This window comes from Daphnia magna, linkage group LG6 (genome assembly GCF_020631705.1).
Source record: "Daphnia magna isolate NIES linkage group LG6, ASM2063170v1.1, whole genome shotgun sequence".
NCBI lineage: Eukaryota > Metazoa > Arthropoda > Branchiopoda > Diplostraca > Daphniidae > Daphnia > Daphnia magna.
Window position 1 is genome coordinate 10002216 of NC_059187.1, and position 17051 is coordinate 10019266.

Sequence of the window (17051 nt, forward strand, 5' to 3'; positions counted from 1 at the left end):
ATTATTGAGAATTGTATTAAAGATTGCCAAAATATCCGTCCCATTACTTCGTAATGGGGAAGTTTCTCGACCCGACTGGCTCCTGGGAAGGTAGACCCCTGGGAATGTTGGAAGCCCAGGACATTAGGAACCCACGTGGAATCGAACCACGGACCTTCGAGTTGCTAGGCGGATGCGATACCTTCCTGGCAACCCCCCCTATATCCCCCCCAATGATATTTGATCCCCTATGTACAATTTTGCACAGTTACCTTAATGTGTTGAAGACTTAGATTACAATGTAGTATCTCACATAGCTCAATGGTAGAGCGATGGACTGGAATACGATGTAACTTGGGTTCGAATCCCATTCAGCTGTAGTGGAATTCAGTGTCCATGATGGATAATATATAGTGACATTAATTTATCGTTTTTTTGTTATTAACAAACATTAAATTGAGAAGGATTAGTCATCATAGTATGGGTTCGTTTTCCATCTGAGTTGTAATGTTCCAGTATATATGCGACCAATAGCCACGTTGTAGAATAGGGCTTTACAAGTCTTTGGTTTAGGCACTCTAATTTTACTTAGAGATTTTGTAACTCATAAATCAGAATTATTTCCGAAGACATTGAAATTCCGCGAAAGTTTAATTTTCCCAATGAAATTTATTTTTACATTGGAATGTAACTGAACTCTTTAGGGAATCGAACCCTAAACCTTCTGCGTACCGCTCCGATGCTATACCGTTGTGCCATTAGACATACACTTTGAATTTCAACTTTTACCAGGACCTTAAATGAAACTTGTTCACACTTGTAATAATAATTTCAAGTAGCCCAAGGAAAATTACTAAAACGCTTGTAAACTGTCAGTGAATAACGTAAATAAAGTAAATTAGCAAACATATTGTATCTTTTCGTAAAGATAAAAAAAAAAAAAAAGAAAAAGATAAGAATGGATATAGATGCCCTGCACTCGCGACGAGTTATTACCTGTAGAAGTGCTTCATGGAAAGGGGCAGCAGAAACGGCGAAATTGACTCCACCGCTTACCAGCATGAGCACGCTCTTTTTACGTCCGACCGTAAGCTGGATGTAATCGATACACTGCTGCTCGCGTTTCTCCAATGTAAAACCTCCTTGCAATCCGCAGATGTTGACCAAGAAGCTATGTACGTGTGATTAAGTACCCAGGATTCCACTGGGTTAGTCATCGGCTCGTCAGTTGAGCAAGCGATTCAGGTATTTTCGTCGTCCAACCTTCTCGGACGCGGACAATAATCGCTGGAAGCGGGAAAGTTTCGGACGCACAGGGAACAAATCGGTGATTCAGAACAGGCTCCACGTTTGATGTGGATAGATTTCTCGCACGTTATTTGTGGCCTGAACAGACGAGAATATTCCGCTACAACTGTGAGCACGCCAGGATTCCTAAGATGAGTGCGGGGAAAAAATGTTGATCCTATATTGGCCAATAGACACAGTAACCAGAGTTGAAATGTTAAGAATTATTTATTCTGTTTCTTACCAATCAATGCTCTTCTGCTATCTCAACCAACGGTTGACAAACCAAGTCCCAAAATGGAGCTTCACTTCCATGCAACAATTTGTTCCAACATCTGAAGCACACACAAAAAAAAAAAAATATGAATCAAACTGTTCATACTGTTGAAGCTATAACATAGCCAAACATTTTCAGTTACGAAGGATGTAAGCCACACTACACAGTCAAAGGGGACCATGCCATTGCTGGACCATATTGGCTGACGCAGGCCAGAAGCTTGTATGAAATACAATTATAAAAATTGCAAGATTCAAAATTTTGACAAAAGGTTGCCAGCCAGTAGCAAGAATAGGTTGAACATTTACATATTCAGCAAAACAAATCTAACTGCAAAAAAACATATTTCAATAATGGATGACCTTCCTATACATTAAATATATACCTACTTACCTACCTTCAGGTATTTTTTTTTCGTTTCCTATTTCATTGAGATAAAATCCTTCAGTGGTTACTAATTGCCAATGCCTTTATTTCTTCAGAATTGTGTGTGTCAATGTGTCATAAGATGATGCTTTAGGTATTGTTTAGTTTTCTGAGATAATTGAGATAATAAATAATGTCATTAATCATTCATTCAATTTAATGTCATTTGAAATGACATCAATCATTTTAAACTATCTCAAAAAACAAAATAATACCCAAAGCATCATCGTATGACACACATGACTCTGTAGAAATGAATGCATTTGCAATTAGTAAGAAGTCATACCCGAATCTCGGGTTGGCAGTCTAAACTCGGCAATCTCACACCATTTAGCCTAAAATTACGGGAACATGACAAAGGAATGTTTCTGTATCTGCTCAACAAAGGATACCAATGTCCACGTCCTAACTTGGAAGGTGGTAAAACGTATAAAAGATTAATGCAGGACCTTTTGCGAAAATGCCGTCATCTATCGGGAGAAATCTCAGAAAAAAGTGGGGTCGGTCGATGTGACTAGTGAGGATGCAGTTTCGCAAGAATCCTTATCGGGAAATTGATTTATCCTTTGTGTATTATACATTTGTTTTTGAATTTCGGCTTTACAGTTACGACATTGCAAAAACAAGTCAATCTCGTAAACTAAAAACAGTCATTAAGCTGCGAGACAAAGAGCGATCTCTGGGTGAATGTCGAAGGACTGTTATTGAATCTCAATCGAATTCGACATTCATATTTACAAGCGTGTCAAAAGCGACACGTTTTAGACTAGACATTGCCATGGCAGAGGAACGTTACTCAAGTAAAAGCAAGTCCTTCATCCCGCAAGGTTTAACGTCATCCAAATAAAATGTCACAAGTGTTACTTGAATGGCAAAAAGTTATTTACACAGAATAACATCGAGATCAATCGTGTCATAACATCAAATTCGATAAGACATTGTAGGCAATCGTACCCAATCCTCTAACATAACATGTATATCAATTTAGGTGTTTTTTTTAAGATAATTGGTATGGCACACGTCGAGTTATGGTAAATGTTAAATTATTTTTAAGCTGCCTCATCGGAAGGAATCAGTCACACCCAGACAACTTCCGAGTGAGACAATATTGTGCAGTAGAAAGTTTTGCGTGTTGAGCCATCGTCCACCTCTAGCATGTCAAACCATTTGTTCTAATGTTTCATAATCACAGCATTCTTTCTTTCTCCTAAATTCAAACCTGTGTGGCATCCATGACGACGTCACTCCCTCGTTGCAATACTGTGCCAAACTCACTGTAGGCAGATCGAATCCATCCGCAGAGGTGGGGTCGGCGGCGGAGTAGACGATGGGCCCGAAGACGATTCAATCACATCGGTTTCAGCTTCCAGATCCGTTTCCACTTCCGGCGGTGGCTGACTGTGCGGAATCAACGAAGCAGCTTCTGTCTGGCTTTGTTTCTCGTCCTACAGAATTTTGCACAAGACATTTGTAGTAATTTAGCTATCTAGCTAAGTGCAAAAATAAATAAATAAATAAAAATAAAATAAACGTGTTTACCTGCATGTCGTACACACGTTCTTGAGTACGGTCATATTTCCATCGTTGCCACGAGAACCCTTTCTTTTCTGCAACAACGACGTCAGGAGCCGACGGTGAGTAATTCGGATTGGTGAAGGTCAGGACGGAGACTTGCTGCGGCTGCCGAGGTCCACGACCTAAGATTCGAAAACAACCTCTTTTTATATTCGCTGTTTTGATTAAGGATCATAGGCCAACGTACTCGAGTTCCAAGGACAGTCGCGGTAACGACGACGCTGCCACTTGATCAATAGAACAGCCATTGCGGCTAAAAGAGCAGCCATGCCCACTACTAAGAGAACGATCATGGACGGATGGAGGACACCTGCGCTTGCACTCGGATCTAGACGGAACGGATTATGAGGATACAAATCGCCAGTAGGTTCTAAATCATTCTCGAATGGATCCAATGCCGGACTCCAGTAATCTTCGCTCGCGGAAATGTTGACAACAGCTGAATGATAACAAAACAAAAAAAAATGTTACTAATGATTCCGCGCGAACAATCAAGATGATCCAACTCACAAAAAGAACAAGGAATTTCGTCGGGAATGTCTGGACAAGCGCAGACGTATGAGAGAGCTCGGAAAAGACAAAGATGAGTACAGCCTCCGTTGCCGGTGGAACAAGGATTTTTGCCCAATTGTTTTTCTCTGGCCACAGCCCTGATCTCCATCAAACCCTCCAAGCCGTGACGCAAAACTGATCGCTGTTTGCCCGTAGCTTTATCCACACGCTCGATCGACTTACTCCTCCAATCGGTCCAATAAAGAAATCCGCCCAGTTGGGTTAAGCCGAAAGGGTGAGTGGCACCTTGCACTAGTTGGACCCTGAAGCGGCCACTTAAGTCGGACGTTTCGATTCGATCAAGTTGAGCATCAGCCCAGTAAAGTCGCTGGCCTTCGTAGTCGATAGCGAGACCATTTGGCCATCCTAGTTCCGAAGTGACAATGGCGACTCGATTCGATCCATCTAAAAATGAACGTTCGATTTTGTGACTCTGCCCCCAGTCTGTCCAGTAGAGCAGCCTACGAGAACAAACAAAGACGTTAAAAAGGTTATTCACGTTTGCGTGCCACCAGTTGATTTCTTACCCTCGCTGAGGAAAGACGGCAACTGCGCGGGGTTCGTCCAATCCGCTACCGATGATAATCTTTCTGTTGGTTCCATCTAGACGCGATGCTTCTAGCACGTTACGACCCGCATCCGTCCAGTAGAGGTTATCAGCCTAAGCACGAGTCCATATTTCATGAAGATTTCACGCCACTCAAAATGAAAATGATCATAATTTGTGTGTTTTACTTACCAGCCAGTCAACAGCAAGTCCGTCTGGTGTAGTTAAATTGCTGGAAACGAGTGTTTCGACATTGGAAACATTACGGGCATCGACGCTGCGGATGACATCCAAATAGACATCGGTGTAGTAAAATCGCTGGCGAACCCAATGAAAATCGACGCCAATCGCATTGTGGACACCGGGAACGTTAAGAGCCACGTCCCACTGATCGGCCGTGTCCAACGAAATGCTCGAAAGTGTATTGCGTGTGGCATAAAGCAAAAATGAATTCGGTGACGCCTGACATGTCGATCCGTCGGGACTCATCAGGATGCCGGTAGGGCAACTGCAAGAGTAGCCGCGACCCCAAGGACTCCGCAGACATAAATGCGAACATCCTCCATTGTTTTTCCCACATGGGTTCTCTCGGTGAGACGAAACATCCGTCTCCTGTATCGAAGGAAAATGTTACTGATCTGATGAAACCCAAATCAATGTCAATGCTACCTTCCAAGCTGTTATGTCCATGAGATCGTCAAGGCCAGCGCGAATTGTCGATCGATCAAGCGCCGTATTCTTGTCAGCCCTTTGCAACGACTTGGTCTCCCAGTCAGTCCAGTAGATATACGAATCTAGTACTGTGATGCCATATGGATGCGACAATCCGCTTAATACTTCTCGACGATGAAGACCTTCGATTGAATTGCCATTAGTAAGTCGGGTAAGAACCGCTAGATCCTTGACAGAAACAAAATTGAGCCTACCTGATAGATCGCAGGATTCGATGGTTTTCTTTCGGGCGTCTGTCCAGTAGAGCGTATTGGCTGCGTGATCAACTGTTAACGAATTAGGCCAGCCGAGGTCAGTGGATACCAACACTTTGCGGTTACGTCCATCCATATCCGCTTGTTCGATCCTCGGCTGTTTGCCCCAGTCGGCCCAGAACAAGATGCCCGTAGAGTGACTAAGGACAAGACCTCTGGGCTTATCCATCAAGGTCCAAATTAAAACTTTTCGGTTGGTGCCATCCTCAAGTTCGGCCACTTCAAGACTAGAACGGCCCGCATCAGTCCAATACAGTTTTCGGTTAATCTCGTCGATGGCCAATCCTTCTACAGTGTCTAAGTTAAAGGCGATAACCTCTACGGCAGAGGGAGCTGACGTGCCTACAGGTAAAGTGCGGAAGATTTTGTCTTGGGTCGTATCCGACCATATGACGTGCCCCGTCACGCGATCAACATCCAGCGTCACCACGTTCTTTTGAGGGGGCAAATCGAGAACGACGTCGATCAGGTAGGGCATATCGAGAGACATTCGGCGGAGCTTGGAACGTTGTGCGAAAATAAGCGAAGTAGAGGGAGAGGACCGACAGGTTCGCCCATCCGCGGAAAGTTTAATTCCAGTAGGACAAGCGCACGAATGGCCAGCAGGAAGGGGGGCCAGCAAACATAGATGAGAACATCCACCATTGTGCGATTGGCACAGTGATGGTACGGAATAGCGGTTCGAATGGTAGACTCGAACGTCCATTAAATCCTCTAGTCCGGAACGGATCATAGTGCGCCGCTTGGCGTTGAGTTTGTCAGTGCTGTGAATGGCAGCCGTGTCCCAATCGGACCAAAATATTTGGTTTTCGAACAAAGCCAATCCGAACGGATGGGGAAGTTCAGCGCTGATCAGCACAGTCCGATTCTTTCCGTCCAACGAAGCGTACTCGATAGCTTTAGTGCCTCCATCGGCCCAATAAAGTCTCTCGCCTTCGTGATCGATGGCCAACCCATTTGGCCACGTCAGATTACTGATGACGATAACAGAGCGCTGTGAGCCATCCATGCCAGCTCGTTCGATTTTCGGTGTCTGACCCCAATCGGTCCAGTACATGTAGCCGCCAATTGGATCTACGACGATGTCTCTGGGTCTATCCAGTCCATCCCAGATCAACAAACTCCGCAAAGAGCCATCCAAGTTGCTCACTTCTATGCGATTCGTTCCAGCATCGGTCCAGTACAGTTTTCCCGGCACCGTCACCCAATCAACGGCCAAACCTTTGGAGAAAGCAACATCCATAAATAAATCGTCAAAAGATCAATCATTTCGTATCGCAGATTGTGTACGTATTATTGCAACGCTGACTACTTTGACCGGAAAGTAGTTACACAGGAAATGTGTGAAAAGATATTTTAAAAAAGAGGAGAAAAAGCAAAAAGAAAAGAAAAGCTTCTTGCAAACGAAGCATAAATATAGAAAGCAGCAATACCGGCTGGCGATTCCAGATCGTCGGCGACAAGCGTCTGTTGGTTGGAACCGTTCCAGAAGGCTCGGTTGATGACATCCGACTGGACGTCGGTCCAAAAAATGGTCTGACCTGCCAAACAAGATTTTTTTTTTTGTCAATGAAGCAACGAGGATAAACATAACGAGCTAATATAACACTCTGAAACAAAAACCGATTTCAACACAAAAACGGTGGTAGAGACAGACGTGTAAAAAAAAAATGATGTCGGTTTAAAAAGACGCTTACTGGCACCGTCCCAGTCGAGAGCGACAGCCGACCGTACTCCCGTCAATGGCAGAACGTGATCCACTTCACCGGTGATGTTGAGCGGGAACATTCTCAATTCCGACTTTTGAGCGAAAATCAGCAACTCTCCTGGCTGGCTAGTGCAAGTGCGACCACCGGGCGAGATCAGTTGTAATCCAGGTGGACAAGCGCACGTGTAAGACGATCGGTTGGGTAAGCAAAGATGCGAACAACCGCCTCGATTACTACCACAACGGTTCGCATAATCCGGTTGCCTTAAAGGGTGAATGCTGTGGATGTCCATTGGATAATGCAAGTTGGTCCGCACCGTTCTGTTCAATTAACATTTTAGAAAAAGTGAACAACTTGTGTTGCCTATATTGGTTTTTTGGTTTCTTACCGGATATCGTGGCCGGTTAGTTTATTCGCTTGATGAATACTTTTGGTGTGCCAATCAGTCCAAAAGAGGGAATCCTCGAAGATGGTGATGGCGAAGGGATGCGGTAATCCGCGTTCCATCACTCTCCTCCGGCCGCTACCATCGAGCCTGACACTTTCAATGACGTGGTGCTTTGCGTCAGCCCAGTAAATGTGATCGACCGTGTAGTCGATGGTTAGTCCGTTAGGCCAAACGAGGTTTTCCGTCACCAGAATCTGCCGATTAGATCCGTCCATGTCTGAACGTTCAATTCGCGGTTGGTGTCCCCAATCGGTCCAAAAGACAGCCGCTGCTCCTGGATGAACCGCAATGGCTCGAGGTTTCTCGACGTTTTCCCAGACGAGAGTTCGGCGCATAGTTCCGTCTAATAAACTCACGTCAATCCTTCGCACTTCAGAATCCGTCCAGTACAAATTATCTGTTTGTAAATCAAAAGTATCCGCCATTAAAATTATTAAAAAATTAATGTTTCACAAAAAAAGCGTTTTGAAATGCAAGACAATTTTCAAGATTTTGTATGAGAAATTTGAAATGAAATGTTAACTCACCGTGAATCCAATCGATAGCTACTCCGCTTGGACTCTTTAGGCCCCACCAAACGGCGTCGGGCATAGCTGTACCGTTGAGATACGCCCGTTTGATAACGTCGAGTGTCACGTCCGACCAAATGACGATTCCTTTACGGTAGTGAAAATCGAGGGCGATGGCATTTTGAAGCCCATCAATGACTGAAGTGTATTCTTCCTCAAAGAGTGAAACTTGACGAATGTCGACTCGATTGGCAAAGATGAGGCGGACAGGCTGTCCCAGGGCTTTGCACGACGTCTTGTCGGGACGTAAAACGTAGCCATCGACGCAGCTACAACTAAATCCACCCACCGTATTGGTACACAATTGGCTGCAATACGATTCAGTTGCGCATTCGTCGACATCGACGCAAGAAACACCATCGTTGGTCAACCGAAATCCGCTCCTGCATCCACAAGTGCCCGTTCCTTTCAAGATGATTCAAGCAGTTAGAGCAACTGTACAATACGTGATTATCTGAGTTTTGAAATGACTCGATTACCGTTGGATAGAACGAGACAAGTGTGCTGGCATCGGCTTCCAGCGTCGCATTCTTTTTGGATTGTGCAATCGAGTTCGTCCTCACCTCCAGGACAGTCACGTTCGCCATTGCAAACACGACTGAATCCGACACATGTATCGTTGGTGCAGGAAAACTGGTCTTTACCGCAGTGATTGGCTGGGCAGTTTTGTTCATCTTGGCCGTCTGGACAGTCGGTTTCACCATCGCAGAGCTATAAAACGATTGTCGTTACGAAAATGTTGGTAGATGCTACCAAACGCCTAAAATACTGACCCAGGAAGTCGAGATGCAAGAGCCATTTTTCCCAGTAGAAGATGAGCAAGCCATCTGGTTAGGCCCGCAAGTGTGGCTAGCTCCACCGGCCACAGTGTTGCTGTCGCAGTTTTCCTCATCCTACTCCCGGCTCGCAGTCTTGTTCGCCATCACATCTGGAAACATAGAAATGGAAGCATATAGTAGTGGACACATTATCACGCAGGCAATGTAAGAAAAGACTTGTGCGTGAGCTACAATACGAATACATCATATGCGGTACAAAGAGTCAGTTGACAAGCGGCCAAAATGGCGAGAGGGAGTTAGGGTGTCATCCGACGACTGTGATTTATATGTTCCGACCCGGATAGATAAGAAGCCAAACAAAAGATTGAGGAGAATAATATGTACCTCCAAGCCTGGGCAATGCATTGGCCGTCAGGGCAACGAAAATCTCCGTCGGCGCAGCGCCGAAGTAACGAACCACAATCTAGTTCATCACTGACATCTCTTCGTGTAGTCAATTGAAAAAGAAAGAAATAAAGATGACACAACGAAAATGAAACAAAAAATGCTAGATGCGAATTACTTGCAATGGATTTCTCCGTCGCAGCGATAGGCTCCTTTGATGCAATGCCCGGATGCGCACTGGAACTCCTCGGCTCCACAGTTTTGATCGAAGGCTCCATCTGCTCCGCCGTCTCCCGTTTGTTGGCACCCCATTTCATCCGACATGTCGGAACAGTCTGGATCGCCATCACAGCGCCATTCGGCCGGCAAACAGGCGCCATTGCCGCAGCGATGCTGCGATGGCGGGCACGTCCTCGTCAGCAAAACGGAACAGTCTCGCTCGTCAGCCCCTCCGTCGCAATCCGGATCGCCATCACACACCCAAACTTGCGGGATGCAATTGCCGTTGTTGGGGCATCGAAAAGAACTAGCCGTGCAATTTCGACTGACTTCTATGTGGCCGTATTGCAGAATAGCGAAAAATAAATAATGAATTATTCATTCCATTAGTAGAAGATCTTCATTTCAGACGACGGCTAGACTTAAACGTTTCCCCAGCTCATCGTTTATTCGAGTCCGTGCATGCCACAATGAGAGTCTAGTGGGACCATTGTCGGACAGCAATGCGCTGCAGTCTGTGTGGCTTACGAGACGACGACAATGGCGGAGGGATCAATATCCCAACACGTGGTTGGATCCAAGCACCGCTGATGGACCAGCGCATGCAGTCACGTCACGTCGATGGGATTGTACAAGCGCGAGACAAGAGATGACGCGGGGCAGAAAATGAGGGAACAAGATTAGCGTCCAAAACGGCTCCCTACCCGCCACCCTTTCTATTATGCTAACTACATCAGCATGGCACCTTGATTAATGCCGAGTAGCTTGTTTGATTCAATTGAAATGCATCGTCACCAAAGTGCAATCACGCGCGTTATTATTTGTCACGGAAGCTGCTGAAACTGAGAATAGTATCGTCAAGTTACCGCAATGGATCTCATCAGAATTGTCGCCACAGTCGTCATCGCCATCACAAAGCCATTCGGGTTGAATGCATCGAGGTGTCGTCTGTCCTCCCGAGCCGCTCCGGCAACGGATGCCTTGACACGCGATTTCGCTGCAATCGGTTTCATCTTCGCCGTGATCGCAGTCTTGATTACCGTCGCACATCTTTTTTGTTTTGTAACCACCAATCATTAAAAGTATTGAAAACGATTTGTTAATCTTGATCAAATGGACAATAAAATGAAAATAAAAGAGGAAAGAAATGAGGTTCTTTTCACATACCCACGACAAAGGGATGCAGACGCAGCCGGATCCTTGTTGCTGCTGAACAGCCAAGACATTGGTGCTCTTTTGGCCGTTTGTGGTGCCGTTTTGGCTTTTATGTTGCTAAAAAGAGAGACATAAGAAGAGAATGATATTTAGACGCTTGCCAGTAAAATGGGAAAGGTGGAGTGACGGGATTTTGCACACAATTCCACAAAGCCAGACGCATCATCGCATGTTCTCTCTTTTCCCCCGTCTTCCGAGTCAACAGAGTTATCGATCGGAAAATGCGGAAAAAGATGGTAAGGATGAAACGGTAGAAGGAGGAAGAAAATTTTGGATGATATCCAACCCAAGCCAATCTTTACATCTTTCCTTCCAGTCAAGTTTTCTTTTTTTCTTCTTCATCCGTTTCTGTCTGTGTGTTATTGCTTGTTCGATTCCATCGCTCCATTTCCTTTCTTTATTTTATTTTATTTTATTTTTTTCGTAGGGGAAAAGGGAGCACAGGAAGCCCATCTTGGCTTTTAGTTTCGCGGCTACTAATGAGGTTACATGCTATCAGTTGCTTTTTGATTCTGGTCAGCTGACCTTGCCGCCCCGCTCAATCAAACAGAGGAACAATTCTTTTATATGGATTCTACTCGACATGGCAGTAGACTGGCCAAATGGATGTAAGCTTCGCCACATCTGCTATCGTGATCAAAGACGCTCATTCTACTTCTTTTTAGTCGCCATTTTTTTTTTTCTTACTTGGAAGAATGAAAAAGTTAACAAAAGGAGAACAGTCGGCGTAGGTTGGAGATCCACTTGGCTGTTGACGAGCGTCAAAAAGAGGGAAGAAAGAAAAACGACAATACATCAAGAGAAATGTGAGATAAAAAAAAAAAGAGAGAGAAAGGATTTCAGTGTAGACGTGCGGTCAACCTTTTCGTGAATCGAGTCACGTTCGGTCGCGGTCGTGGAAATTCGAGTCATTAAGCAGCCGAGAGAAAGATAGAGAAGAAGACACGATCGAAAGTAAAACAAAAAAGGAAAACAAAACATTTAGAAGCTAATGGATGTACTAATAGTACAACTACCTTGACAGTGAAGGACAGTTGGCCCTTACGGCGACTGTTATTACTGGTTGAGCTGCTACCGGTAGACATAGAAGAAGAACAGGTAAACTCTTCGGGACGACATTTGCAGTCTGGTTTTGACGTTATTTTGACGCCGCCACCGCTGTTAGACGTCCGAGTCGTTGTTTTGGCTCCGACAGGAGATAATGTTGTTGTTGTTGTTGTTGTAGTCGTTGTGGCCAGTCGAGTTTGATTCACATTTAAACGGGCCGTTTTTAGAGCAGGTCGGGACGGTTCAGACGGTTCTGTGTTTCATGAAATCATGCAGTACGTTTTTAGGTTATATATTTTTAAAAAAACAAACAAGCTTTTATCATCATTTTTGTTTTGGAAGGGAAGAACAAAGAACGGGGGACTATTTGTTCAGAAAGACAAATGAGCATAAACAAGTAGGTAGGCTGGAACGCTAAGAGAATACAGAGTCTCGTCAGTTTTTTTCTTTCTTTGCCTTCGGCTAAGTCTAACACAAGAGGGAGAATACAGGGGCGGGGTTGATTGTTTGAAGAGCAAAGCCGGCGCCGACCTTGGTGTATAGGAGGATTCGGACTATTATCGTCTTCCTATGCGGTATATACGTAAATAAGTTTTGTTTTTATTTTTTAAAGAAGAAAAAAAGACCGAGGTAAGGTTAAAAAAATCAAAAAGGTTTACAAACATACCAATGCGAATTTGTTTGGTACAAAGGTGTTAGAAAAAAGTTTCTTTTCTTTTGGCAATCCCTTGATAGTGAACAGTTTTAGTAGAAAAAAAATATGAAAAATCTGACGTTATTGTCAAATGTCAATGACGGCCTCATTGGCTTCTTGGACAGCCCTCCACTTCTTCTCCATCATTACCCACTCGCCTCTACTTTAGAGACTAAAAGCTTTCCCTCGTCGAGGACTCGTCTCTTTTTAGCCTCTTCTCCCTAATCTGAAGAGACAACCACTGCCATCTTCTTCAAAAACCCAAGTGTGTATGTATGTTCTATTCTCCCCCTTCAAAGAATCGTCTGGAGGTTGGCAAAATAATACTAATAAAACAAAAAGGGAAGGAGGAGGAAGGAGATGAGGGCGCCATCCGGTCGCCTCCGCCCTGCCGCCCGAAACCACTTAGATTGCAACGGGCACCACTTTTGCCTCTTGTTCTCTGTGTGTCTTTCCTTTTCGTCTAGTCAAAAAAAAAAAAGGAAAAAAAAAAGACTAAATATGGAGAAAAAAAAAGTCAAACTGAGGGGGTCATCAACAGCTGGACATGCCGGCGTCCAGGTGCCTAGCAATTGCACAACGGCGCCATCAAGTCGGGTGTGACTTTTGAGTTCTTTCCCTTTACAACTAGGGCGTTTAAAAGAATATGGAGCAAGTGCTTGTGTAGAAAAATGAAATAATAAAAAGCATAAAGACATGGTGGCAGGAAGCTTCGTTCAGACTTGGTTATTGGGGCTGGGAAGACGCTGAACGAAGCCCTTCGTGCATCAGACGGCCGATCAATAAAGTCGCTAGCAGCAGTCTCTCTCTCTCATAGCACAGCCATATCATCCATTTCAACGCGTCTCTCCGTCTTCAATTCTTTCTCGAGAGGGTCAACTCTTTGTAAAAGAGAGGTCGACTGTTGGCAATCGATTAGAGTATACAAAGACACTGGCTTTCTCCACTCAGAGACACACACACACAGAAAACTATTGGCACCTATTCAAGAGCGCTATATTTATATATTCCAAGTGTGTGTGATGCCATTGCTACATCACGAACACGCCATACAATCTCAAAGACGTTTTAGCAAATTGCTGAAGCTTTCCCGAATACCATCGTCGGGAGAGTAGTAAACGGGGTTTTCCCGTGTGGGAATGTTATTGGATAAAAAACTAGACAGAAAACTGAATTATCATTTTACCTGGAGTAAGATTGGCGCATCCGGTGGAGTGACACAACAGCAGCAACAGTAACAACATCAGGCTGCCTGCCATTGGGATCACACGAGAGATGCTGACTGATGGACTGACGGACATGATGGATTTTTCGATTTTCTACCGGAATTTTCAGTTTGCTACCACAGACATGATGGACGATGGAAGGTTACAACAAACGTGTTTTATAAATTATCTTTTTCAACGAAAAATAAATGAACACCGGGATCGATAAAATAACGAGGCACTTTCCACCACGATTTACAGCTATTACGTTCGTTAGAGGCCCTTGTTCACAAGCTCTCTTTCTTGTTAAAAAAACATGTTCAAGGAAAACTGCAGGGACTCGTCTAGTTGGCAACAAAAACAAACAAGACTTGTGAGCGCACTCGTTCTTCCACGTTTTTAACTCGCGACGACCTGTTACCACGCTGCTGTTACAGAGGCGACTGTCGAAACTGAAGGAAAACGACGGAGACAATCCCCCTACTTCTCGGATTTCTCGGCTGCCTACAAACGCTGCCCCCTACCGTCTATTGACGCCAGCGGTCGCCATGGTGACGTCAAATGGCGAATATTCAATTCCACAGTTTCAAAGTTGAACTGCTTTAGATGACTGTTTTTAAACATACCTTCATTAATTTGGTAAGATTGTTTTTTTTTCGTTTGATAAAATGATAATCATGACAATTTAATTTTTTTCCAGTTTTTGTTTTTTCTTGTGGCTCTTGCTTGGATTCCAGTTATTATTGTTGGCTTCACTATATCCAACAGAAGAGGTACTTGTTACTAAGAAACTTGTTCACCATGGCACTTTCGTTAGATTCAGCAACCCAGCAAGTCCAGGTGAGATTGTTTACATTTATCACTGATACGATAGTATCTAGTTTGACTTTGTGCAGGAACGCTTGAAAGGAATTTATAAATTGGTGAAACAGATACAAGAAGAGAAAATACGCAATGAAGGCAACTTGAATGCTGTCATCAAAGCACATGAAAAGTTACAATCAGATGACAAAATTTCTCCTTACCATAAAGTATTATTGAGCTTCATTCACCCATTATCTAAATGCACATTTAAATGAGCACTATTATTTCCAGTCTAAACTAAAAGGACTTTACTGCTCTGTGGTTGCGGATGCTGAAAAAGAAGAAGACCTTATTCGAAAGGCTTTGAGTAAAATTTATGAAATACGAGTAATTAGACACGAAAGAAGGATTCAGGTTGATCCAGAGATTTGATATCAAGATTATTGACAAAATGTTATGAGAAATTATTCTTCAGGCAAAGCAAGCTGGTAGCAAAGAGACAATACGGAGAGGTGCCCTCATGAAAATGCTTCTCATCACTGCTCAAACCCTTCCTCTATGGATTAGCAAGACTGGTCAGCAGCCACCTGCGTTGTGTGGAGCTGTTCCAGCCGATCCAACTTATGTCGCCAAAGTATGAAAACTCAATGTAGCCAGTGTGATATATCTATTTAAAAGATTTCATTTCCATTTTCCAGTTGGGGGACATCGTGGCGGCGTTAGTCAAGAGCACAGACGGGGATGAAAACTGGATCTTGGCGGAAGTCGTTCAGTATTTAGCCTCCTCTGGCCGGTACGAAGTTGACGACATTGACGAGGAGCAAAAAGAGCGACATACCTTGAGCAAACGGAGAATAATACCCCTTCCATTGATGCGAGCTAATCCTGAAACTGACCCAGATGCTTTGTTTCCGAAGGGAGCCACTGGTAAAAAAAATTTGAATTGACATTTCCAATATATCCTATGTTTACCCAGTGCTTGCTATGTACAGTCATGGCTCTATACCCACAAACGACCTGTTTTTATAAGGCGGTGATCAACCAATTGCCCCAAACCGCCCAAGACGAATACCAAGTACTTTTTGAAGATTCGAGCTACAGCGAAGGATTCAGTCCACCTTTGATGGTAGCGCAACGATACGTTATAGCTATCAAAGAAAAGAAAAAATGATTTCAAATACATTTGACCCTTTCTTCTCTATCATTTCTTCTGTACAGCGGGATTTGTGTTTTTCACTACGCTTTTCAATCACGTCTGTAAATTAAACTGTAACCTAGATAGGCGAGTTCTTGAATCCGTAATCAGCGTAGTCCGAGGGTTTCTTATTAGAAACGTTAGGGAAATTCGCACTGCCTGGGTAAACTGCGGAACGTGAACGATAAATCATCCAGCCTTTCTTACGACTCCAGTCCTAAATTGATAAACGGAAAAACAAATATAAGATGGCCCATTTTTTATTAAATTTTATGTAATACAACATAAATTGAACTTACATGTGAGTTGTATTTGAAATAGTAGGTCAAACCCACAACCATCCAACCAGCTAGAAGGTATTTGCCAACCCAGTAACGGGTGATCTGTGTTCTTTCTCCCTAATGATGAAATAAGTCCAAAGGAAAACAAAATATTAATAAAAATTAACAGTAGACAGATATCAGCTTTCATGCTAACTTAATTTAAACAGAAGTTTCCCACAAACATTTCAATTTATTTTTAAAGTTTGTTTTTCAGGCTTCATTTTGAAACAGCTGAAAGAATTGGCCAACTTTGAACTGGGAATTAGTTTAGCTGGGGATGCATCAATTTGAACGTTTAATGCAGACTTTTCTTACCAGTGTTGGTTGAAGCTTGGAGAAAAGAAAATCAAGCGGAAAGCGATATGCCCGACGTATAGGATTCATCTCCATTTGGCTGGCACTAAATTGAGTACGAGGTTCATGGTGGCCCAGCTCTTGACTCTTGAGGTACTTTTTTCGCCATTCGCGATCCAAATCGGTAAAAGTGCCATCCAAACGAGCCCTCTCCTTTGCATAGGGACCTGCAATACTCATGGGACGAGAAGTAGGTTCCGTCATCTTCAAATTCAGTTGATATTATGATACTTAAAATTTCACTTTAGGTTTTAGAACTGTGGATTCCACAAAACCCAGAAGCAGGAACTTGTAGCAGAAGACTTTCCTGATGGAGAGGAATAGCAACAGGAAACTGGCTATTCGCCGATAGATGTCATTATAAAGACATCTGGCGAGCAGCACCTGAATGTTTTTTTTTTTTTTTTTTTGCTTTTCACATGAGTTGTGGTTAGAAGTTTAAAAATATACCGTTGCAAAAGAAAGTTGAGATGCTGA

General features: G+C 43.7%; 3 protein-coding genes across 3 annotated transcripts; 1 reads left to right on the top strand and 2 right to left on the bottom strand.

The window, feature by feature from the left end:
- Positions 1-2523: 2523 nt before the first annotated feature.
- On the bottom strand, positions 2524-14319 carry LOC116925944 (low-density lipoprotein receptor-related protein 4). Its single transcript, XM_032932709.2, is given in 21 exon segments — positions 2524-3414; positions 3509-3666; positions 3732-3983; positions 4055-4557; positions 4624-4757; positions 4836-5255; positions 5313-5497; positions 5570-6850; positions 7063-7170; positions 7327-7658; positions 7727-8183; positions 8314-8760; positions 8835-9066; positions 9129-9248; positions 9250-9283; positions 9519-9617; positions 9697-10069; positions 10604-10787; positions 10905-11009; positions 11969-12252; positions 13880-14319. Coding segments are annotated over 21 exon segments (5997 nt in total). The 5' UTR covers positions 13995-14319; the 3' UTR covers positions 2524-3240.
- Positions 14320-14404: 85 nt separating this feature from the next.
- On the top strand, positions 14405-15903 carry LOC116925946 (SAGA-associated factor 29). Its single transcript, XM_032932711.2, has 7 exons — positions 14405-14537; positions 14599-14738; positions 14795-14929; positions 14994-15116; positions 15178-15336; positions 15401-15629; positions 15695-15903. The coding sequence occupies exons 2-7, from the start codon at positions 14700-14702 to the stop codon at positions 15871-15873; spliced, it is 864 nt and encodes a 287-aa protein (XP_032788602.1). The 5' UTR covers positions 14405-14537; positions 14599-14699; the 3' UTR covers positions 15874-15903.
- LOC116925947 lies at positions 15881-16896 on the bottom strand. The gene is made up of 3 exons (XM_032932712.2): positions 16536-16896; positions 16197-16295; positions 15881-16114 (listed from the first exon to the last, which is right to left on the bottom strand). Exons 1-3 carry the CDS (start codon positions 16776-16778, stop codon positions 15977-15979), a joined length of 480 nt encoding a protein of 159 aa, XP_032788603.2. The 5' UTR covers positions 16779-16896; the 3' UTR covers positions 15881-15976.
- Between the last annotated feature and the right edge of the window lie 155 nt (positions 16897-17051).

What these genes read in the sequence shown, in the direction of transcription:
- LOC116925946 (XM_032932711.2), top strand. Translation starts at nt 14,700, where the DNA reads ATGGCACTTTCGTTAGATTCAGCAACCCAGCAAGTCCAG. An exon ending in AAATTTCTCCTTACCATAAA is followed by an intron (nt 14,930 to 14,993) that starts GTATTATTGAGC and finishes TATTATTTCCAG; the next exon opens with TCTAAACTAAAAGGACTTTA. An exon ending in GTTTCCGAAGGGAGCCACTG is followed by an intron (nt 15,630 to 15,694) that starts GTAAAAAAAATT and finishes TGCTATGTACAG; the next exon opens with TCATGGCTCTATACCCACAA.
- LOC116925947 (XM_032932712.2), bottom strand. Translation starts at nt 16,778, where the DNA reads ATGACGGAACCTACTTCTCGTCCCATGAGTATTGCAGGTCCCTATGCA. An exon ending in CCAAGCTTCAACCAACACTG is followed by an intron (nt 16,296 to 16,535) that starts GTAAGAAAAGTC and finishes TTTCATCATTAG; the next exon opens with GGAGAAAGAACACAGATCAC. An exon ending in ATTTCAAATACAACTCACAT is followed by an intron (nt 16,115 to 16,196) that starts GTAAGTTCAATT and finishes TTATCAATTTAG; the next exon opens with GACTGGAGTCGTAAGAAAGG.